The 24,834-nt window shown below is 35.6% G+C and overlaps 1 protein-coding gene across 1 annotated transcript; it reads left to right on the top strand.

Annotated features, from left to right (window-relative positions):
- The first annotated feature begins 666 nt into the window (after window positions 1-666).
- BOLL (boule RNA binding protein) lies at window positions 667-24,022 on the top strand. Its single transcript, XM_029083892.1, is given in 13 exon segments — window positions 667-687; window positions 2,169-2,312; window positions 5,906-5,997; window positions 8,207-8,261; window positions 9,929-10,004; window positions 11,919-12,046; window positions 14,033-14,104; window positions 14,623-14,709; window positions 15,073-15,114; window positions 16,140-16,265; window positions 17,716-17,794; window positions 18,093-18,112; window positions 23,948-24,022. Coding segments are annotated over 13 exon segments (1,017 nt in total).
- Window positions 24,023-24,834: the final 812 nt, after the last annotated feature.

Below are 24,834 nucleotides of genomic sequence, written 5' to 3'. Positions count from 1 at the left end.
CCCCCTTCGGGACGCCGCCATTTTCTCTGGGGTGGCTGCGGGTTCTGGCGATCCGCTCCCCTTGCCCCGGGGATACCCGGTGCCCGGGAGAGGTGGGGGCTGATTCCTGACGGTGTAGCATGCGGACTGTAACAAAAGCCTTGTTTAGGGAGCAAGGTGGTATCCATCACCAGGCCTTTGTCGTGTTGGGTTACCTGACTGTGGATGTGTTCAACATAAAAATGGAAAGTTACCGGTTCTAGTAAAGAGCAGTTGTCAGACAAGCTAAATAACCGATAAAAATGCTGATGGATATACATATCTATACTGTTTGGGGTGGGGAAAAAAGTGAGTTTAAAAACCTGTAGAAGCACAAATTATTAGGCAAGTGACATGCTGTTAGTGCATTGATTTTGTTTTTAATGCTTTTTTCCTACTGCTACACTGACATTAAAGGGAGGAACCTGTTTGAGGTAGTTATCAGAATACAGTTTTTAATGTTTTAAAAATTCATTGAGGTTTTCTGTATTGGGAGCTCACAAGTTAAGTGTTTTAATTCCTCAGTCCTTTCGTTTGGGGTTTGGTTGGTTGGTTTGGGTTTTTTTGGGGGGTGGGAGGGTTTTTGGGTGTTAGTTTTTGGGGTTTTCTCTAATAAGACTTGCAACTCTTAAAACCTGTATGGAGAAGATGAAATTTGAGATCTTTGAGGTAAGAAACACATTTTGGCGGTGGTGTCAGCTGTTAATTGTTACTTTATAGTTAAATGCTATTTTAGCATTTTTTAGTGCTGTACACAATTTGCAGGTGATGATCCAAGTAGTATATTGTATTGGTGTGAGAGATTGAGAAAGTGACCTGTTTCATCATCCTTCGAAAGTTCTTCTCAGTGGGAAACATTCCTCCTCCTAAAGCCTTTGGGACTGTAGTGATGATGATTTTTCCTTGCATGTTAAGTGTGGGGGGGTTGGTTGGTTGGTTGGGTTTTTTTTTTGGTTAGAAAATTCTAGGGTAACCTTGCATGTTAAGTGTGGGGGGGTTGGTTGGGGTTTTTTTTGTTAGAAAATTCTAGGGTAGTATTCCCAGTAGGAGAAATGCATATTTTCTCCTGAATAGATCAGGCTAAAGACTTGAGTTTTTTCTCTGCCCCAAATGTGTATGTTTCAGTAAACTTGGAAAGGATTTTTGTCTTACCTAAAACTAAAAGTGTGTGGACTAAGCTGGATTTATTGTCTTTAAGGTATCCAAAACAATGGCATTAACCCATTACTCGGGATTAAGGGGAGTAATGCTCAGGTAGCTAAGGAAATATTGAATAATCCTAGAAGGGCTTGTGGGGCAAACAAAAAGATAACTTTTTTTCCTAATGTTCTTCCTCATTATTGGTCTTCTGTTTCTCACTGCACTTTAACTTTCAGCCTTTATTTTTTGTGTGTTCTCCCAAAGATAAGTGGTTTGTTTTTATCCGGGAATGCTTAAAGGCAGAGATAAGAAAATGCTGTCAGTGTGGACAAAATACTGTGCTGTGCATAAGTGAGAGGCCAAATCGGCAAGTAAAAGGGACAGTATAAATGAGAGGAGGATTCTGTGAGGAGAACTGTTTAAGAGCACTTCATTTTCTGCTTTAGTTTTTGAGAGGCTGAAAGATGGATGCCACAAGAAGTGAAAGAACTTTGTACTAGATGCAGTAGCTTTTTATTTTTAAAATATGGTTGCATGTGTTTTGTTGGTCCTCACTACGAATTTTAAGGGTTACACAATGATAAAAAAATGCATTTTTCTTGGTGTCCTTTCAAAGAAACTACTTCTAGTTTTCACTACTCTCCCAACTATTAGTCTTGTTAATGGCTGTCTGAAGAGGCTGCTTGTCTTTCACTTTGGACTGCTTCCTTAGTGATACTGTCAGGGCACTGTAGCTCAAGACTGGTTTTAGTAAACTTTGCTTGTCAGGGAAAACAAACAAACAAAAACACCGCAGCAAAAATTGCCCTGAAGCCTCTACTGCAATTCCTGTTAGCCAAGTTAGTGACAATTCTACATGTCTGCTTTACAGCTCTCATCTCACAGTTAGGATTGACTATGTAAAGCAACATTAGTTTGTTCTGAAAAGGTTTTCCAATGAAAGTGTTGAGAATTTTTTAATTTAATAGCTTGTAACATGTAAAATATTGAAAATATTTTCTTTCAATCAGCAGACCACAAATCAGACGCAAACAGAATCTTTGCCTTCATCTCCCAACACTGTGTCACCGGTGGCATTAAATAATCTGAGCAGTGCTCCAGGATTTGGAACAGTTACTCCAAATCGCATCTTTGTAGGAGGAATTGATTTTAAGGTATTTTTTTCCTGGTTTTAGTACTAAATGATAATTTATAACCCTGTAAGAATGAATAGGAAAAAATGTGAGACATTATCGTGTGTGTTTCTTTAGGTGGTAAGTACCCCTCACTATAATGTTCAAATCTACTGTAAGGAATAAAGCTTTAAGCATTGATTTATAGAACTGTACTGTGAAGTTGTACAGCTGGCTGCTAGAAGCTTTTGATGTGCTTGTTCTTCAGAATTTTATCTCTTCAAAGAAGATGGCTTTTGTGATCAGCAGAGCTTATGGGCAGAAAAGTATGTAGAAGTTTTTTGTCATGTATAACACTTAGTGTAATTTAATAAACTGTAAAAGCAATGCTATAGATTGCAAACAGACCAAATGCGAGTAGCTTCAGTGCCCATAGTGCTTTTCTTCCAGTTCCTATGAAGAAGGAGCTACAATGTGTGTATTTCTCAGCATAGTAGTTTTCTGAAAAGGAAGTGTTTATTTTAAAATAAATATTAAAGCTTCTTTGGACTATTTGCAGTACTAGTCTTAATTCTTAGAGTGCTTGTGCCTTTGCAGATGCCCTAAAAATCTCAAATAGTTGTGAATATTGAGCCATTCTGATATTGTTTAGTTGCTTTTAACATTTGTGACAAGACACACAACAGACCTTTATACTATCTGCTCTCACTTTTTCTTTCTTACTGCTTTAGATAATGAGTTAAGTAATTGACTTTTGCAATACATTTTTGGTCTGCCTAGCTGTTTTTATTCTCATCAAGAGTATCTTCACTGCCTTAATAATCCTCCTAGGCTGAGGACCTTTTGAGCTGACTCAGATGATAATTTACTCAGACTATTTTGCATAATAAATGAAAGAAATTCCAGGATCTTCTGGCTCATTTGGCATTCATCATTCAAGAGTTGTTGTATGAGGTCTTCAGTATATTTGGGCTTTAGCAAAGAGGCACAGTAGCTTTTTGCATTAATAGTAAGCAAGTTACTAGAGCTGTAAAAAGACCTGTCTCGCTCTGTTCTTTCTTCACTCCAATTTCAAAGGTTAAAACACAATGTTCTGGATAGAATATCAATATTCTTGTTAATTGTCATATTTATTCTTCATTTTGAAGAGTCTGACTTAGTGTTCAGTCGCTGATAGGTCAAAATCTGTTATGAATCTTCATTTGAACAACAGGAATGGAATTGTGTGTTTGTATCTGTAAGCATAGAGAAGATGGGTTTTGTTGGCAGAGGAAATAAAAAGGATGAAACCTCTGTAGATGTTTTAGCTACTCTGCCATTTACTATCACTCTTGATATCAAGTAGAGTCTTAAATTTCTGTTCAAATATATATATCAGTCTTGGATTGTTTTTTATTGCAGATCTTATGGTAAAAAAAAGCGTTGTGTTGTTGGTTTTTTACTCCAAAGGTCTTACTAAAGTTAGCTGGGGCAGGGTAAAAAAGCTATTTATTTATTTTTGTGAAAAAGGGAGACACTTCACAAGAAATTATTTGCTTTCCAGCAAGCTTTTTTATCATTTTGCCAGCCACTTCCACTTAATCTTTCACCGTAGCAGTTATTCCTACTTGTAAGAGGAAACATCTGGCCTCTTAAATTTAGAGAAACAATTCAGTAAGAGAAGTTAGTTGGGTACATTTTCATGTTGTTCTGCAGATAAACCTTTGGCTTTCCAAGTTTATAGTCTTGTGTAGCCATCCCTCATGTCCTTGAGGTACCAAATGATGCTTTCAACACTGATCAATCTTAGGGTTCTTTGGTTGTTTCTTGGTGTATTTTAGCCTTCAGCTGTTTTGTCCTAAGTTCTTTTTCTCAGCTTTGTGAAACAGCTGAGCTAAAGTAGCCTATGGAGCTTAAAAGAAGCAATCTTCTAGAAGTGGGAATTTTTTATCTATAGACCTTTCATTTCTAAGCAGACATGTTTTGATGTTAATTGGAGAAAATTTAAATGGAAAGGAAAATCTTCACTACAAGTCTTTTGTACTTTGTATGTACTTTTCTTTACTCCAGAACATACAAACAGTTTAGCATATGCTGTAGAATTATTTTATATAAACTATCAGTTGCTTGGCTGAATCTGTTTTCTTATGTAGACAGGCTTTCACGCTTCTGTTTGTGTGCAAGGTGTGATAATCTAATCAAGAGAAATTCTCCTCTCCAGTCAGTATTTTTTTAACCTGTTGGTGGTGGGTAGTTGCCTAAGAACCAGTGCAGGCAGTTTCCAAGGGGAGGGCACAATTGCTGAGCTTTAATAAAACATTGAAGTGTTTCATGCCTATTCAGTGCACTTGTACCTGTTGTCATTCCTTACACTTCTAGAGCAACTGAATATTTTCTAGTGTTTTGACGCCTGATTACTTGGATTAGTGAGGGAGATAAAGCAGTCTTCTACCATCATTGCTCTCTGCTGAATTTAGACGTTGTAGCAAGCAAGCTGCATTATTTATGTTTGTAAAATGTGTCTTGAGGGTAAAATTATTTAAGAGAAAAAAACTTCATGTTCTTTCCAGTTATGAAAGCTGTTTAAATTTGTTTTTTGTTTCTTTTAAGTTCCTTTTGCTTCTCAAACTTGGATGAAGCAGACTAAGCCTTTGATGTGTAGGACAGAGGATTTACTAAATTGTATACCTATAGTTAAAAACAATGAAAGTCATTCACTTAGCAGTAAAATAGTACTTCTGATATACTTCCTTAAAATAATGGAAAGTGTAGATGAATATGGAAATTGCTTGAAGCATACAGAGATCCATGCATATAGGCATACTTGTTCCAGCATTAGTCATAGTATGAACTAAGGACTGTGGAGAACAAAACTTCAAAATCTAAAATGTTGGTTTTAGGGCACCATATTTGATATATGCTTACATTGTAAAAGAAAATGGTTTCATAGCAGGTAGGCAAGTGTTCACATAGCTTAGGTGTGCCTTTATCATAGGAATTTGTCTTACTCCATGCATACTCAGAAGGGAATGATTTCTTCCAAGTGGATTCATACTGTTCTCCACTAAAAGGACCTTTTCTTAATGTATAATGGGGGGTTCCTATGGTGTGCCTATATGTATTTGCAGAGTCTTACATTAACTATACTTCAGAACAGAGGTATTGTTGTATATTGGATGGATTTTACTGTTATGTCACTGTGATTTAGTAGGGTTTGTTTTCATATGTGACGTATGCCTGTCCTTTATGGAAGCCTACATACTCTGCTGTTTTGAAGTTTGAAACCATTGCAGTGGTGTTTCATATTGTAAACAGTGTTCTAGTACATAATTTACAGAAACTAAAATTCAGATCTAGTAAACCTGCTTCAATGGTCTTACCTGTAAAAGGATGGTTGTTACATAAAACAAATAAAAGAGGAGTTTTAATACATTAGTGGCTTTCTAGCATTATTGCTGAATATGAAAATGCAGTAACTAAACAGGAGCTGTGAAGCTCATACATGCAGATTCTTTTCATATCCAGGGTTATAATTAGTTTGTAGAAAACTTTATCCAAAATATATCCATTAAAAGTCCTATGGTAAATATTCATTGAATAACTATGCAAACTAACCTTTCTTCTTTTTTTCCCCCCCTCTTGGTTTACTGTACTAGACTAATGAAAGTGATCTGAGGAAGTTTTTTGCTCAGTATGGCACTGTGAAAGAAGTGAAGATAGTAAATGACAGAGCTGGAGTATCAAAGGGGTTGGTATAGTAGAATAAGTATGTTGTGGGAATTAAAAATATAAATGGCAATCTAACTATAGTAAATTTTCTTTTTTTATTTTCATAGCTTGGCATATTATTAATTTCATGTCATTGGTGTTCCCAGTTTTTCTATGTGTGCAAACATTCTGTTCTTGCCCTTTAAAATCTGCATATAAATGTCTTTAATTTGCATAAATGTAAACTCTGTAGTCATGTTGTTATAAGATGAAACTTTGTGCAACTAGGACAAAATCAATAGTCCATTCAGGGTTTTGGTTTTTTTTTAATGACAGTAACTAGTTAAGTAGATAATCCTGAAAAGGTAATTTAGTTGTTATATATTTTGGCTGCTGAAAGACTGTGTCAAGGAGCTTAAGAATGAAGGAAGAGGCGAGATACACTTGGTTATGCAGGAGTGCATGGCAATAACAGATTTGATGTGAAGATTTTTGGAACAAGAACATAGGGGACAAATCTGGCAATGAATCACGATTGCAGAAAAGGGGATAAGTCAGCAATAAGAGAAATGCCAAAGAGCAAATCTGGAGAAAGATTGAAGACTAGGTAGTAAAGTTATTGCTAGAACCCAAAGGATGATGAAGGAAATAAGGTAGGGAACTGTAGTGCCATGGAAGAGTGAAAAGAGAACTGAAACAAAAAGGGACACACATGAGAATTTATATCTGTAAAGTTCACTTTGGTCAGAAGCTGCCTTTTGAGCAGTAAGCCTGTGGTGTCTGAATCTTGTAACTTTAATGCTGTCAGCGCTTGACATACGTCAGCAAGTTATACACTGAGCTGCAGGTCTTAGCATTGCGTGGCATGTTGGACTTGGTCCTGGTCCCAGATCAGTCACCGAGCCTCTTACATTCTTACTAAATTCCAAGAAATATGAAACTTGCAGTACATGTGTCCATATAATACAGTAACCCGAGAATATCCAGTTATTATGCAGTTGTAACTGCCAACACATGTCTCACAGTAAATATGTTGGAAAATAATTACTTTCAATGGTGTTGGAATTTCTACTGAAATCCAGGCACAGGCTTCACTGCTTCTTAAAATTTTGTGTGATTATGTCTATTTGTTTATTGTCCAGGTAGAATGAAAAGTCTGTGTAGGTAAGATCCCAAGCTAGGAAAATAGTTCCTGGGTTTTTTCCAACTTAGAAATGGTTTCAGATCTGTTCAGAGAATGCAATACAGGAAAAGTCCACAGACTTGCAAGTATAGTTGGTAAGAGACTTAATGTACCTCTGTACTCAAGTAAGTGTGGAAATACTCACAAAGAATATGGATCTGCTGGCTGGAATGACAGAGGCCTTCTTGGTATCTTCTGAAATATGGCCATAAGAAAAGAGCTGTGAACCTAAGAAATTATGCATACAAAAATACTAAAATATTTGAAAAAAAAAAAAAATTGTCAAAATTCAGAAAATTGAAAGTAACTTTAAAAAACCCCAACTATTTTTTTTGTATGTATGCGTCGTGGTACAGACTCTCATTGTAAGATCATATACTTAGTTTTGCACAGGCAGTGCCATATTCAGTGGCCTAGATTTCTCTGTGAATGAATTGAGGGGTTTTGGTACAGCAGGAGTTCTGTGTAGAAAGCCCATCTGAGTTGCTGCAGTAATTAGAAGAGGTATGGTGAAGGAGACATACTGTGTCATGAAGTATGAGAATACTTCATTCTCGATCACCACAGAACTCTGTTGAATGCTAGTCACGTCAAGAATAATTCACAGATAAATATTCACGTTGCTGGATCTTCTGGTAATTTATTATACTGGATAGTGCTTGTGGAAGTGTGGAGCATTCACAGTGGAAGCTGTGCTATGAAGTTAAAAAAAGTCTTATCTTGGGCACCTGTAACAAGCAAGACCTTCAGATCAGAATCTTTGTTTAATAGAAATGAAGGAACTAAAGACTTAACACTGAGTAACAAGAACAGTAGTTTTATGTAGTTTGCAACATGGGCTACTCATTTTCTGCATAGAAACAGTAATATGTGAGCATGTACGTAAATATATTAGTAAGTAGACTGACAGATCTTAATTTAAGATTATAGTTGTTACTGTAAATACATGATGAATTTTTTCCCATTAGTTTACCTTGTAATGTGACTTGTACTGTATATGAAGTGATAATATGCAATATATGTAAATATGAACTTCAGAGACTTAGCTTCAGTAATTTTTATTTAGGTATGGCTTCATTACTTTTGAAACCCAAGAAGATGCACAGAAGATTTTACAAGAGGTAAGTGGTAGTCCTTGTTATTATCTCTTAAATACTTCATTTCATGTTAGATACTAAGTAGCACTGGTTGTCTGGTCCTCTTCTGTTTGCTGGCTTGCATTAGAAGATCTGTTAAGTTTGGTCTGTGTAGTTAAGAAGATGAATGGTTTAGAGAAATCAAAGACAAGATTTATACTGAGATCTGGAACTACACAAGGGAGTTGCTAGTTCATAGTAGAGCTCTTGACTTTGACATACAGTCTTTACTTTCTTAGTCTGTATGTGGTCTATAGTACATATAGAGCTATAAAGACTCTGTCCTTCACCATTGCTTTCATTTGTTTTACTAGGAAAAACCATTGCTGTTAAGATCTTGTGGGGAGTTGGGGAAGATAACTGCTGTCTTTTATTCTTACATGTTTAATTGTCAGAGCGGATGTAATTATTTTCAGGAATAATTAGATTCACTCCAAGTCTTAAACAATGAAGCTCATTTTATGTCACGTAACTGTTGCTTCTCCTTTTAGCTATGTCACCTTTTTGATGTTCCTTGTCGAACCTGCACTGAGACACAGTTAGCTTTTCAGCTGTATGTTAGCTCTTCAGTTTGGTTTTGGTGGGGGTTTTGTGTTTTATTTTGTTTGTAAATGTATGCTCCATGTTTTGTTCAGAGTGTATTGGGGAGATCTGTTGGTCAGGATCTATTCATACATGTGAAGGTATCCAGGAGGGGGCAGAAGATAATATCCAAGGCTTACAGATTCCCTTCTCCCAAATATAAAGCTGGTTAAATTGTTAAAATACTGAGCATTGAAAATTAATGTATCAAAATCAAAGCTGAAAACTTTGTCAGGTAATGTGGTAGTGTTTAGTGTTCACGCTCTCTTGCGTAGCTGTTCAGGGAAGCAGAACCCTTCTAGGTTTTGCAAAGCAGCGTTAAAGAGACACTGGCAACAAAGTCTGTTGATTTAGCCTGTTCCTTTCCATTATGTTAACATCTAGTGAGTTCAATGTCAATTTAAAAACAAAAGCAAGGTTTTAATTTACCTGATGCTCACTCTCAGTTGGAAGAGAATATAGATTTGCTTGTCTGCACCTAGCACTTTTTTGTTAAAAAAAATTCTTCTGCAATAGTTTGGCCTTACTAGGATATCTGTTTTAGTGTGCTTTTATGTTTTGTTAACCTGAATGTAAGGAAGTTTTAAAGCAGTCCTGAGTGAATGTGGGGATTTTTTACATTCAGTCTTTATAATATGAACATTTTCATAGGCTTACTTGTTCCTTTCGTATTTTATAAAACAATGTCATGAGCATGAAAAAAAAATTAACCTTTATACTTGAAATTATCTGTGTACACTTGTGCTTTTATAAGAGCAGTAAACACCTGAAAGGTTAAAACTAAAAAAAATGAAATAAATCTGTAAATTATAGTTCTTAGTCAAGAGGCTCCATGAGGAGTAATAAATACTTGAAATTACTAATGATTAATTTTGTGTATGAAGCCTAAGGTTAGGATAGAAAAAGAATTGGTATAGCTGTTGGGTTTTTTTTGAGATGCACTGTAAATAAAAAGCAGGGGAGAGTGAAACCTACTAAGTGCCTTGACAACTTTTGATTTTTGTTTGTTGGATGCTTAGATATGTATAGGAAATACACATACTGAAAGTCTTTTTTTCCTTCCATTCTAGACTAAAAAACTTAATTATAAGGATACAAAATTGAATATTGGTCCAGCAATAAGGAAACAACAAATACGGAGTTCCCGTATGTATTTTTACTTGCACATGTGTATTCTGTGAGTGTCATAAGCTTTTAACTAAGATGTGCGTGGCTCTGCCCTACATTGATGCCGTTACTTGCACATGTGTATTCTGTGAGTGTCATTATGAACATAAGCTTTTAACTAAGATGTGCGTGGCTGTGCCCTGCCTTGATGCCATGTGTGGAATATGCTCAGAATGGTTTGTAGTGGAAGTAAATGTGTGCCAGGGGAAGTGTCCAAGTAATCAGGTTGATGATCTTTGGTTCTTTTATCTGTCTTAATGTTGTTGACTGTCTTTCTTTGAAAAGATTATCTAGGAACAAACTGAATGGAAATTTCTGTCAGTTGCCAGGCAGAACCTCAAATCTGAACACTGAGACTGTCCTCACAGATTCTACAGGACAAAGCAGACTGTGCTGGTTGGTTGGGTTGTGACAATAGGTATTCTAAAAGCTGTAAAGTAGAAACCAGACATGAACAACTGGAAAAAGAATAATGAATTGTTGTGGGCTGGAAGAATTTCAGACAGCTATCCTTCCCCCCAAGTTACTTCATTTTTGGTCACAATGAGTTTGATGGAGAATTTTTCCTTTTTCTTTGCAAGAGGCATACTCGACCATAGCAGAAATTCTGTGCAGTGTAATTGGTAGTTAGCAGAGTGGACAGGATTATTTGCCATGGCATCCTGTTGGTTTCATCATTTGAGGTATCAGTAACTACTATTCTGTGTTGCTTACTGCAGCTAAAGTAGCCTCTAATTTTTCTAAGGTCTGTTTAACACTATCATATCTTAGCCTGCCCTGTCTATGGATAGTATTTCAGCTTTATTGTATCTTAGTGTCTTCAGGGTTTTCTGGGAGTTAGTCAAACTCTTGCCATTGATAAAGGCCCTTGAGTCACTGGGGGACCCTTCTTTATCCTCCACTTAGCATTCTAGTAATCTCTTTGGTGTTGTGTTTCTCCATTAAATGGCACTTCCTCATGGCGCTTACCTCTGCAAAGGAGATGAAAACCTAAATCTTGCTCAGTTCTCTTCTTCGTATTGTATTCTTCCTGAGTTTTTTTTCCATACTACATTACTGCTTAATGTGATTCAAGATTTCGATTTCAGTTATGGAATTAACTTCCCTTTTTTTACAGAAGTCATCTTATATTTGGAACTGAAATTTATCTTTATGTTTGACTTAAAGTTCTAGAGAAACATGAAGTCCTGTCCTATCTCCCCCAAAATGCAGACGGAAATAGGGTCTAGGTGATTTCAAAGGCAGTGTTTGAAAAAGATAAACCACCTCTGCATATGGATAGATGTCCCTTTATGTAAACAATGCTTGCTGTCAGTAACCTGCTAAGAGGGCTGTGGAGATGGAACTCTGCTTTGGGATCAGACCCTGCTCATTTATAGCCTCTGCCTTAGCGGCAACATTGCTAAGAAGTGTCCCTGTTGCTGACGTACCAGTTTATACTTTTGCCAGCTGATGTGCAATCACAGAAAGACAGTCTTGGCATGTGCAGAAGCCAGGGAGCACCTTGTAGTGAAATAAGTGTGTTGTTTTTAGTGCTTGGATCCTCTTTCATATGAATATGTGGAGGTTACCAGCGAATCTCCTACAATGTCAAGTTACTTTTGGAGATTTGAAGATTTTTATATATATATATATATATGCTGGTAATTGGAGTTAATCTGTGTTTAGTAATTTATATGCATGTTGTCTTCTGAAACCCTTCCCATCTGTGACCATCTGCTTTCATGATTTTTGTTTTGGGGGGAACTGAGATGGCACTAGGTACACTGCCTCGTGTTTGGGTGTTCTGCTTCTCTGAAGATCAGAAATTATATTTTCTTCTCTTTTATATGACCTACACATCTTAAAAAAAAAAAAAAAAAAGGTAAATAAACTTTAAAATATTAATTCCAGGTTTTGCTGTAATACCAGAAGCTGGAACAATGTACTTAACTACTTCAAGTGGATATCCTTATATTTACCATAATGGAATGGCTTATTTTCATACATCTGAAGTTGCTTCTGTTCCACAGCCATGGCAAGTAAGTAGTTTATTTTTGTATATATACTTTTCTATGTACCAGGATGAGTGCAGTGTTTTCAGGTCCCTTCTGCTTCTAGTTTCTTTGGCTATGGCTCACATCTGATGCTTAAATAGCTTCCTTATATTAGTCTGTTTATTTTGTGATTTTAAAATATTAAGTTTATTGTTCTTCTGCAGGCGACTTTGCTTTGATGTGACCTATTGGACAGGGTAGTTCAGAACCAGCGTGGGCCCAAGTTTTGTTTTACTATGGAGCTGTTGGTGCTTATGACCCCTGATTGTCTCCATTTATTATTCCTCTGAGAGTGAGGTGTTCTTGGCTGCAAACTATTATGATGAGGACGAAAAGAGGGTAGTACTAGATAAACAAAGCAAAAGTGAACTTGTGTAATTTTCTAATCATTCATATACTCTTTTTCAAGAATACTGCTTGTTTTAGGAGAAAGATAATTCAATAGATTGTTTGGCTTTAGTAGGCTTGGGGAACTTGAACAGAATTTGAGAAGCACAGAAGGAACTCACAGTCACTTCTATTTTACCAGAGGGAGAAGGATTGCAAGGCTAGTGGGATCTGCATAAGGCACAGGACCTACATAGGGGTTGAATCTCTACTAATTTTTTGTAAAACAGCATTCACAGAGGCTGTAGATACCATCTCTATATATGAGTGGAAAATCCCTACACATATTGGGGGGAAAAGCTTAATAGAAGAATTACTAATAAATAAAACCAAACTTTCCCTAAACAGGAATGGGGGCAGTAATAGGTTCTTTCTGTTTATTTTGGCACTGTAGAATCTCTCTCAGTATTTAACCTCAGTTTAATCACTTAAAACTTCTAAGATGTCTGCTCTTCTAACAGAAGTGTGATCCTGTGCCTCATAGTGCCTTCTCAACTTTAGAGGATAAGCAGAAACATCTGTTCACATATCTAGAAAGCCTTTTTGAAGTTCATACTGTATAGTTTTAGAGACTTTGCTCAAATCCTATCTGTTGGAAAAAAACAATTGATATTTTTTGTGTTCTAGGCCTGAACTTTGGTTCTGGTGCCCTAGCTCAAATCCAATGCTTTTCAAACAAATAGCACTCAGTCTTTCAAATTACAAATAGTGCTGCCTCTTTTTGTTTCAGTTGTTTACATATTCTTAATTTTCATCATTAGGAAAGTACCTATATAAAGAAATAAGGAAAAAACCTGAAAACTTGGTGTTATGGAAAACGTAAATCAAATTAAAGATACTGATACCTTTTGATACATGTATTTTGCATGTATAATAGTGCAAATGGATCTCCTTTTCTTTTTTCTCCCATTTTGCATTCTTCATTTTCATACAGTGTAGAATGAATTAAAGTAGTTTTGGGAGCTGTTCCTTCACAAATATTTGCAGGAATGAGGGAATTTTATTACAGAGGTGTTGCACATGCTAGCTTTAACAGATTGGAACTAGAGGTTGACAGTGCTCTGCCATGGCCGTATATTTCTTCTCTTCTTTCTTTCAGTGATGCTTCTCTGACCCTCAACTGGGCACTCACAAAACCGAGGCAGGTTTCTAGCTTGCTTAGCTCACTAAACTGGTTCACTGTCAAATCAGATGAATACTGGGGCTGGTGTGTGGAAGGGAATAGAAAAGGAAAGATTGAGTTGGGGCTGTGGAAGAGGGTAGGAATATATCACTGACAACTTAGATTGCCTTAAGTGTTTACAAAAGTGGTCAGGGTAGTGGATAGATTCAGCATCTCTAGGTAGTGATGGCCTAGCCCTTTCTGGAAAGGGCTAAGTAAATATGCCAAAGACTCTGTCATCTCTAACGTAGACTCTTAGAAACAGTGGTTTTGAAGAATCTTAAGTGTAAGTCAAAAACTGGTAAATCCATTTTTTAAATGGAGGGGAGGTGGTTCAGCATTATAGTACTTCAGAGCTGTTCTTAATGAGTGACAATTTATGAAATTGGTGCATTAAGACTTGTAACTTTTTTCTTTTTAAGTCATGCTCTGTTTCCAGTTCACCTATGACAGTAGTCCAACCAGTTTATCAGTCTCCTACGTACCATTATCAGGTAACTGTTTGAAAATGGGTTTCAGACCATTGATATTCCTTCCAGCCATGCAGTTTTATTTGTAGCACTGTCTTAGGCCTCTTTATTCTTAGAAAAAACTGTTCAAAATATTTGTATAAAACAGATTTTAATTTAATGGAAGGCTTTCTGCTAGAATACAATTTATTCTACTACATGAAAATGTAATAAATTAAAACTTTCTTTGGTGTTGCTAGACCAACTGGCTTAGTACCATCTTTAACTTCTATCATCTAAGCCAAACTCCTGCTCAAAGCAGGGCTGATAAGATCAGGTTTCTCAGAAACTTGTCCAGTTGAATTTTAAATATCTACAGTGATGGAGATACCACAGTCTTTATGGACACCCTTTTCCAATATTTGACTCTTCTCATGGTAAAAGACTTTTTTCTTACAACTAGTTAGAATTTTCAATGTTCCAGCCTGTGTTTGTTGACTCTTGTGCTTTGAACATGTGATGAGAATCTGGCTCAGTCATAATGATGACCCACTCTCCCTTAGGTAGTTGTAGGCAGCAGTAATTATCCCCTCCTACCTTTAGCCTTCTCAAGGCTGAACAAACCCAGTTCTCTCAGCATCATGATATGTGTATTCTCTGATCCCCTAATCATCTTGGTGGCCCACTACTGAGTGTAAGCAGTGTGTCCATGTTTTTAATGTGTATTGGAAAGCCAGCTGCATTTTATATCTTCTGTTTTCCTAATTAGGCATGCTTCTTACATGCTTTGGTATTTTAGAAGCTTAGAAAATGCCCAAGGCAGAGACTGGGTGGAAGTAGACAAAATTATGTTCCTGAATTATTTGGGGGCTTATGAAAATAATTTATCTTCTTTTTAGTTAAGAATTTGTTATAGACTTGGGATGGTTTTGATTCTAGTATGTTGGGAATTCTAGTATGTGTATGCATATGGTCTTAATCACGTAAGTAATATCTTTTTTGTTTGAACTTAGGCACCAACACAGTGTCTTCCAAGTCAGTGGTCTGTTCCACAGGTAAATACAGTTGATAGTTGCAGCCTTTTACCATTAGTTTGTGTCTAGTTTAAAAGTATGGTGCACTTGTGTAACAGTGAAATTTCCCCCTATTCACAGCACTGTTGAAATAAATATTAAGTGCTGTATTTTAGCAACGCATTTGCAACACTTCCTGTTTCCCTCCTCTCTCCCTCTGGCAAAAAGTTTGTATTAAATTACCTAATCAGTTCTCAGAAGCAGGTAAAAACTGCCATATTTTTCCTGATAGGAGAGATTAGTATTAACTAGCTCATTAACTGGTACTGACTGTGATGTTTCATTGAAGCATTGCTAGCAGAGGCATGTAGACATGCGAGTATGGTGAAATTAGACCCAGACCCTTGAAATAGGAGGTTAATTGCTACCTTGGTAGTTTTGAGGGGAGATTTTATTTGTTTTATGATATTTGTAGCAGAGCAGCTTCATATTGAAATCTTGTCATTCAAGGAACTTGAAGAGCTTGAAGCTAAAAGGAGGACCAGGTCCCTTAAGCTTCAACTTTAGCACAGTGTCCTCATTACTTTAGTAGTAGCCAGCCTTGTCCAGTTACGGTCAGTTCCAATCTATCAATAGATGTCAGTCTGCTGCTTTGCAATCTGTGTGCTCAGTTACAGGAATACAGTGGGTTTTAATTTAAAACAAAAATGCTTGGTTTTTATGTAACACTCTTGCAAGAAAAAAATTAAACTGTATTATGTTTCTGTGGTCACGAGAGTAAGTCTCAATTCCACAAGTTTAGGATTTTTCTAACAATGCTCTCCAAAATGTAAATAAAATCTGAAAAATATGTAAAAGTTATTAAAGGACATCTTTGTTTTATCTTGCTATCTGACCTTTCTACGCACTTCCTTCTCACTTAGTTTCTTTAGGTTACCAAAGATGAATTTGATACTTTCCTTTAAAACTTTATCTTCATTCATATGTAGCAAAGAAGACTGTAAAATAAGCTTTGGTATTTATAGTGCATAAATCATAGCTCATGAAAATAATGTGTTTTATTTCAGTCTCCTGCCTCTTCACCTTCATTCTTGTATCTGCAACCATCTGAAGTAATTTATCAGCCAGTAGGGGTTGCCCAGGAAAGTGGATGTATACCACCTCCTGTCCTAGTGGAAGCTGCAGTTCCTGAGGTATTTTTATTTTAAAAAAATTGCTTACAGTCGAAGCATTTATCTGTAATTGAAAAACGTAATCTTTTTGTTTAAACACAGGCAGTTCAGAGCACTTAAGTCAGCTGTTCCTTGTACTTATCTCCATGCCCACACTGTTACTGTTAAATCATTTTCAGTTGTCCTCAAGTATCTCTTCCAGTTTTCTAGAAGGATGCTTTGATTCTGAAATATTTTAGAGGGTCACAGGTGTATGACAGATAGCAGTATAAAGACTAGGCAATTTGGTTTTTTTGGAAATAAAGCTTAAATAAAATAGGAGCTGGGTGCTTCAGAATGCTACATTAGTCTACCCAAGCTGTAAGTTTCCTGAAATAATTCTTTTTCTGTGTTTTCTGTGTGTGTAGAAGCTCACTTCTAAATATTCTAAGATCAGAATGAATTAAGAGTAGTTGAATGACTAAAAATAAATATTTTTGCTTCTGTATCAATGGCATTTCTAATCTTGGAGAGAGTCTTAATGTACAAAAAGGCTGTTCTTTTATAGTTGGATATTAAAAATGACAGTAAATAACTTGCTACAAAAAAGCTTACTATAAACTTGAAAATGTATTATGGTTAACTGGTACTTTCCTCTTTGATAATGCATTCCTCATTAACAGGGATGCCAAAATAAATAGTGAATTAGGACAGTAATCAAATATTTTTACACAAGTGAAGTTCCAAAAGTCATATTTTAGACATCTTAAATGAGAAATCCTGACATACCCAAGTAATTTAATTTCCTTGCAAAGGTCTTGAATAATACAAAACTTTGGTTGTTGGGGTTTTTCTTCTTCTTTTTTTAAAGTGCATAAATTTCTATTTATTTTATAATCATAAATTGTATTATCAATAATACTAGTTTTTGTATTTCATAAATTAGACATCAGCATATACACAGAAACTTGAAATCTGTGAATACAAAGAAAAACATGAAATTAGTTAAGGAATATTTGGATGTAACATGCTCTCAGTTAACAGGTTGCATAATTTGTTAAGAGGAAGCAGTATGTGAAAATTCAGAAGGTGGTGTAAAATTCAGTTTAAAGCCTGTATATTATTTGTATGTAAATATCTTGTAAGTGCAATAATGCTTGGAATTACATTTCAATATACTAATCTACACATTTAAACACTGTTGCAATTAGAGCTGAGATGGATTTATAGTAGAGAAGTATGCTACTTCTGTTAAGGAAAGTGCTTTTTGACACTGATGTAGATAAACTAAATTTACCAAACTTTGGTATAGTGGGGAAAGTGTAGATTTAAATACTGAAATTTAATTTTTTAAAAAGTCAGTAGTTTAGATAAACATAGCCCACAATTCGAAGTTTTAAGGAATCTCAATTCATGTGAAAGGTTTGCAAAACGATAACGTTGTGAAATAAAACTTTTCTGCTCATTTTTTTATATATTTCTTTTTTACCAGCTGTATTCTGATCATGGAGTTCAAGCACCACATCACCAGCCTTATGCCCAGAGTGCTGTAGCCATGCCTGCACCTGTGAGTATCAAACTAAGATAGTTAAAGTAAACATGGTAGTTTTATAGTCCCCTTTCCTGAAGGGAGACAGTAAGAGAAGAGGGACAAAGATGGAAGTGCCTTTTATTAATGAATTAATAAATAAAGCAAACAGAAACGTTGCAGAGAAACTGATATTTTTCTTCACTTGAGGTTTTGTTACAGAGGACGTAAGTAATACTTATTTTGGAACTATTTGGAGAAACTAAAACAAAAAATTGACTAGTCTTTTTTTTAAAAACTTGAGATACAAAGAACACTGCAAATGAAAAATGTATTTTGAGAAAAAACTGAACCATGTTCAGTTATTTGAAATGATTGTTACACATCCTTGTATCTGGATCTTAAGAAGATGAATTTGTTAACCTGTGGCCTTAGATAAGCACTTCACATTGGGTGAGATGGTGTTTGGGAACACAGAGCATGAAAAACTGTCCTGGTTGCCCACCTGTGGGTGTTTTTCTGTGCAGTTCTGATTTTGAATGGCCATTCTAAATTGGGATTCCTCCATGTCACCCAACACAAGTCGTTGGGGTATTTTGGGTCCCAGTTTAAGGTCCTTTTGCCTCAATTAATAAGGCTGTTAACAAAACATATGAAATAATGTTGAAACTAGACTTAGCCTAGATTTGCCTGATAACAAAGGACTAAACGTTTCAGTAGTTTTACTTGATACTACAGCACTTTTTCTTCTGTGAAAGATGCTTATTTAACTACAAATTAATTGAAACCATATTATAGGCTTTCATACATATTTTTTCATTTATTTTACATTTCTTTTAAGAGAAGAATCTCTTTTCCAGACTGTGTAACAATATCTACTAAATATTTCCAGTAGAGGGGGCTGTGACATTTTGTTGTCTTAGATTAAAATGCAAGTGCTCCAATTAAAAAACAGAAGCTGAATATGAATTTGAGAATACTCATCTTGAGTGAGTTATATTTTTAATACGTAAAGGAAGAGAGTTGGTGTAACACAGTAATCATTTCCAGTTTATATTCCATTTTCTAACAGTATATGAAAACAAAAAAGCAATAGTAGTTTCAGAATCAAAAATAAGTACATACTTAGAGAAACAAGCTTTTTCACCTTGAAACTTGACTCTCGTCTTTTCTAGGACCAAGGCTATATGAACAAGATAGTGAGGAGTAAGTTACAAGGTAGATCTAGAGCATGATAGCTCTTCCTCTTCTGCAGTAATTAGCATAGTACCATGCTTTACCTTAGAGCAAAGCAGTTTACTCTGCAATAGGTGATATGTTAATTTATAGTAGAATATGTACATGCATGGTAACAGTGTTTGGTTACTGTGGCTTAGGAAATGAGCTGCAAATTCAGACCCTTAACTTATCTCCTGGTATAATATTTTCTATGTTTATTTCATAGAATTGTAGAATGTTTTGAGTTGGAAGGGACCTTGAAGATCATCTAGTTCCAACCCCCATGTCATGAGCAGGGATACCTACTTTTCCTAAAGCTATAAAGGAGATTTGTAGCTTTAGAAGGTATTTCACACGCAGACAAAACTGGCATAACCCAGCAATTCATTCAGTTTTTCACATCACTCATTTCCTGTGCTGGTAGAGGTTTTTGTGAGGCAATATGGTAAACCAGGTCAGGGAACTGATGTAGGTAAAAGATGAAGCCAGACTCCCACCACGCAAAAACCATTAACTTAAACTTGGACCAGTTTGTCAAGCAACTACACAAACTCTTGTACCTGTACAAGAAGTTGGGGACAGGATAGAGGAAGTAAGACTTGTGTTAGCAGCGAAGATTGAGACTTGATGAAACCGAGCATGAAATTGCTACTCTTGTCCATTCCTTCACTGTATTTCTTGTTCCTTCTTACCTGTTATCTCAGAAGTCTTCTGCTACCAATAATTGACTCTGCTTTGTTCAGGTCTCGAGCAGATTCACAGATTAATCCTTACAGTTAAATCTTTACAAAGAGTTGCTGAATTCTGATAACTGTATTCAGCACAAGATGATGCTGAATAGTTTTTGACAAGTTTAAATTATTAGTTAGCTTCATTTAGTAGTAATTAGTAATGGAATATAATGTGTCCTTTTCACACTTCACCTTACCTTTTCACATACCACTTAAAGTTTTGAGTATATTCCATGTGTAACAAGTGTGATCAGCTTGTATTGTCTGTCACTGGCTGAGTGCTCAATGATGACTGAAATAAAAGAGCAAATGTTGACAGCAGAGTGCTATGTATTAAGCAAGTGGTTGTGTCATTACCACCTGCTCCCCAGCTGCATAAAAATACTGCCTGCTGGCTGTAATCTTGGTAAAATATCCCAACAAATGTATCTCTGCTGCTTGAAAATTTCCAAGTAGTGGCTGTATGAGAGAGAGCAGCTGCCTAAAATAAGAACCTTACCTGGAAGGTAATTTGCCAGTTGACCTTGAAGAATTAGGAATTGTATTAGGAATTGTATTAGGAATAAATGTATGCTTTAGTAGGAGCTGTAAATCATATGGTGGGTAGGGTACAGCTAATTCCAGATATTTTTGGCAGTTGTAGACCACTTACAGCTGTTAGATGCTGCTCAAAACAGAGCATGCATTGCAGTGATGTTTTAATGAAGTCACAAGGGTGAGCAAACAAAATGGATTAAATCTTTACTGAATAAAAAAAATCCTACATTTTTCACCTGTTGTTTCCATTGCTGTTGTGAATTTATAAAAAGGTAACTCGGTTCATTACTCATGTAAGCCATTTAGCAGTTAACAAAGGAAGCCTCAGTTCTGGCAACTCTTTAATTTATTTTTCACTGTCTCTATTCCAACACTTAAATAGCACTTTGATGTAACTTTTAGTACAAAATTTGTAATAGTCTTCAAAATTAGAAGAAAACATTCCCTGACTTCCAACTGAAACTTTTTTTAGTTCCAAACTTGGTATTTAAGATCAAGTTTGAACCAACAATACTAATCCCCTCCCCTTACGTGTTTGCTAATGATCCTTTCTATTTACCTGAAGGTGTTTTATTTTGGGGATTTAGCATGTTTTGTTCATGTTATGTGTAAGTGATTTCATCTTCTTATCTATACAAATGGGTGAGGGTGACGTTGATTCTCAAAAGCTGCTAGGTGACGCTTGTTTTAGGAAGCGTGATTTTTTTTTTTCCATCTCTACTGGATCTTGTGCAGTGTTTCAGATCTTAAGTTATCCTCTTACATGGAGATTAATGTTTGAATGCTGCTAGAGGACAGATATGAGATTGTGTTTGGCAGTAAGATCTGTGTAGTCTACAGTAACAGCAGAAACTTGAGGGAAGATTGAAATTCATGTTCTCTGGTTTCAAACCTAGGAGAAATACCTGTGAGTTAAATTTTTGTTTTGCTGGATGGTTTATCCTGAGTTTTGAGGCACTAGCCTGGTAAATGTTCATGGATATTGTGTGTGTGTGAGGGAGACCCGTGAGCCTTGAGAAGCTGAGCAACACAGTCTACATAAACCAGGCAAAAGCATAAAAGGTTCTGACACATGGAGGTGGGTCTCTGGGTGGGGTTTGTTTTGTTTAATGCTTCTAGTTATTCTTAGTCATCTTTTCCAGCTGCAGTATAGCTGTTCATACATATTTGTATATATACCCATGAATGTATATATACATAAATTGTGGTTTTTATTAGTGGAAGTCTTGGTGTAAACACTTTGAGAAAAGTATAGTAATTTAATACTAGTACTGTGTGCTATTGTAAGATATTCCATCTGGAACAAAAACATTAAACCTTACAATGTTATTTCCTGTATAGGTAAGTGTTTTGGTTTTTTTATTTACATATGCAGTGAAATTGAGAGAGAGAATAAATGTTTTGTTTAAAGTTACCTTAGTTTCATAAACGTGAATCTAAATTAGAAAATTGTCATCATATATGATTAAGAGGAGACTTGTCACCACCTGTAGCAATGTCTGTTTCCTGTAAAAAGGGATATTTTAAACTCCACCAAAAACATATTTGTTAATTTTATGTTAACACAGAAAGATGCAGATATCATGCTTTTTTCTCACATTGTTTCCTTCTCTGTTCTTTACAATAGCGTCTTTTGCTATTCTGATTGTTCTCATTCCAGTTTAGTGGGGTTTTTGTTTGCTTTCTCTGATATGTATGTTATCTCTCTCTTTACTTGACAGCCACTATGGAGCATTCAGTATTAAACCATTTGGGCAGCTCTAGTCTACTTCTGCTGATTTTTCTTGTGAAGCCCTTCCCATGTGGCTGAGATCCATCATCCACATACCAGCTAGCAGCTGCCTGTTGTGAAACTTGGGGTCAGTTGTTTCATTGCAATATGCTCTCTATTTAAAAATTGGTAAATAATAAAACATGCTGAGATAGAATTTAGCATAGTCTGCAATATTACTTATCTACTTCCTGTGAGTTTCTAAGTTTCCTAATAATTCTCTTATGTAAAACAAATTTTAGATAATCCATGTCATTCCTGGGATAATCATGTATATATTAACCATCATTTTTTTCCTTCAACAGGGAGGGAAATTTTCAGCACTTTAAATGTATATATTATGGTTTTTTTTCTGAAACTGGTTTAATTCATTTATTGACAACTCAAATTTCTCCCTTTTTCTCCGTATTTCATGTGATGTGGTGGTTTGTATTAATGGAGTTGTATTCATGGCACATGCTTAACGATGCTATTGTGAAAAGGTGCTGCTACTAGTTGCTTACACTTCTCTAAAGAATTAGTATTTTAATAAAATTAAGCTAGGGGAGAATACATGTTTTGCACGGGTTCAAATCTATGTTCATTTCTTATTTGCTAGCCTTTAAACAGCCCAGTGACTTGTAACAGGGGCTTCTTATTTATTAAGATGTGACTTCTTGTGTGATTTATCCCCAGATGTGGCTTTCAAAAAATATTAGAAGTTCGCCAGTGTGAAACTGAGCGTAGTTCTTTTCTATTGGGACCAGACAGTAGAGAAGGGAAAATGTGTTTGTGTCCTTCATGTTCTAATGGGAGTCAAAACTAAAGAAAGAGTAAAAGAAATAGATGGAGACTGAAGTCCTGTAAGGTTGATGTAATGAAGGCTAAAGTGGGCAGGGAGACTGGCACTAGATGGCCATGGAACCTATAGATTCAGGAAAGCAATGCACAACATGATGTGGAGCTAGTAGATAATGGAAAGAAACTGAAATCTTGAGATTGAAGAGCCAGAAAGGAGGGTAAAAGGATGGGTAAGTTTAACAAAACAAAAAAAAAATTAAAGTGCTGAAAAGGCCTGAACTGAGAAGGTAAGGTTGGAAAACAAAAGATAGTTTGAGTCTATCCTATGATAATAATAGGAATGGGAAGAAAGGACTCAGATTGGTTAAAGGAAGAGAATTAAGTAGATAAAAGTTCCACAAACTGGATACAGAGCAGCTGAGGAACAAAGGGAGACTATAAGATAATTTGCTTTTAGGAGGAATAAACAGAATAGTACAAGTATTCTAGAAACTATTCTTGCCAGCACCTATAATGGTAGCCCTGTTTTCTGGATCTTGGCATCCTTTTGTCAGCAGCTGTTGGCATTCACTAACAAGTTACTTAATCAGTCCTTTGCCTATTTGTTAGTTTGCAAATAGGACCAGCTATCAGTTATTCAGCTTAAGTTTTATAAATCTGAGTTTTAGCTACTGAAAAAATATTGTAAGCATCATTTTAAATTTCCATAGTAACGCATTGCTCTAATCTACATTACAGAGAATCTAAAAGTTAAAAAACCCACCCACAGATTTGCTTAAATAGTTTTGCACTGTAATGTATTATAAAAATAAATTCTCCCTATCCAACCAGAAAGAGGATACAATTGCCTTAATAACTTGACATACTTTACTAAAGCTATATGATCAACAAAAAAAAATTGTTTGGTTGGTTTTTTTAAGTAAATTAATTCTGAACTCATTCTAAGCTTCCATACTTGTAATTAAAGGAAGATCTTTTTTGCCACTATTGACATCATCTATGTATGTAATGGAAATACAATTTTCCTTTTTCGACTAAGTCTGTCTGGCTGATGCAATATCAAAATGAACTGTAACTTTTCAGTGAAGCATTATTAATGTAGTAAATGGGACACACTTTGAAACAGAGGAAACAACACAGCATTTTTTCCTCTCTCTAGGAATTGAGGTCACATTCTGTGAGAAGAAACTTTTAACACCATTCGTCTGTGAGTCCGAAACCTCAATATACATGAAGTTCTCGTTTTCATCCTAGAAAAGATCATGGAATGGAAGATAAAATTATTATACCACCTTCTTCTACAGATCCTGTAAATCACATTTTTAGCTATCTACTTGGCTAACGTACACCCGTCATGTGGAGGATATGTTCTTCCTAACATAGTATTTGCTTGAAAATGCCCAAGTTAAAATACCACTCCTTTTTGTAAAGAAATAAAATGAAATTTTGTGGTTTGGACAGGTAAAAACACGTGAAACCATTACCTTATCCTGCATTTCCTTTCTTAATAACAATACTGTTGCAGGACAAAGGGATGATTTCTGATAGACAGCCTGCTGTATAAACTTTGCTTACTAACATAGATTGAAAACCAGCATACTTCTACTGAAGGGAAAAATTAACATTTAATTTCTGGATTATATAAACTTTAAACTATTAGCTACAAAGTAAAAGCCATTTTCCCACATACTGACAACATTTATGTGCTGTGGGTTAAAATCTGGTTATTTAAATCTATGTGCATTTTGTTTCAATCCCAGTAGAGTTTGTCTACTTTTAATTATTTAAATTTTTTTTGCAGTTCATATATTCCACTTTATAAAAAGTGTTTTACTTATGTATCATTTTAGTGCTTGGGAACAACTTCTTAAAACAAAATTTGGACCACTAGTTTAATTATTATTTATCCTCATATGAGGCTGACATTTTTCTTGGATATAGTAAGCAATAAGTCTGGTTTTATGGTATGGTTTTAGCTATAGAAAAAGGCAAGATTTTACTTCTTACCATTACAAGACCATTGACAACTTCTCCATGCTTCTTTAA

This window comes from Antrostomus carolinensis, unplaced genomic scaffold (genome assembly GCF_000700745.2).
Source record: "Antrostomus carolinensis isolate BGI_N321 unplaced genomic scaffold, ASM70074v2 scaffold6262, whole genome shotgun sequence".
Classification (NCBI taxonomy): Eukaryota; Metazoa; Chordata; class Aves; order Caprimulgiformes; family Caprimulgidae; genus Antrostomus; species Antrostomus carolinensis.
Note: the sequence above shows the minus strand (reverse complement) of the source record. Positions and strands in the feature narration are given on the sequence as shown.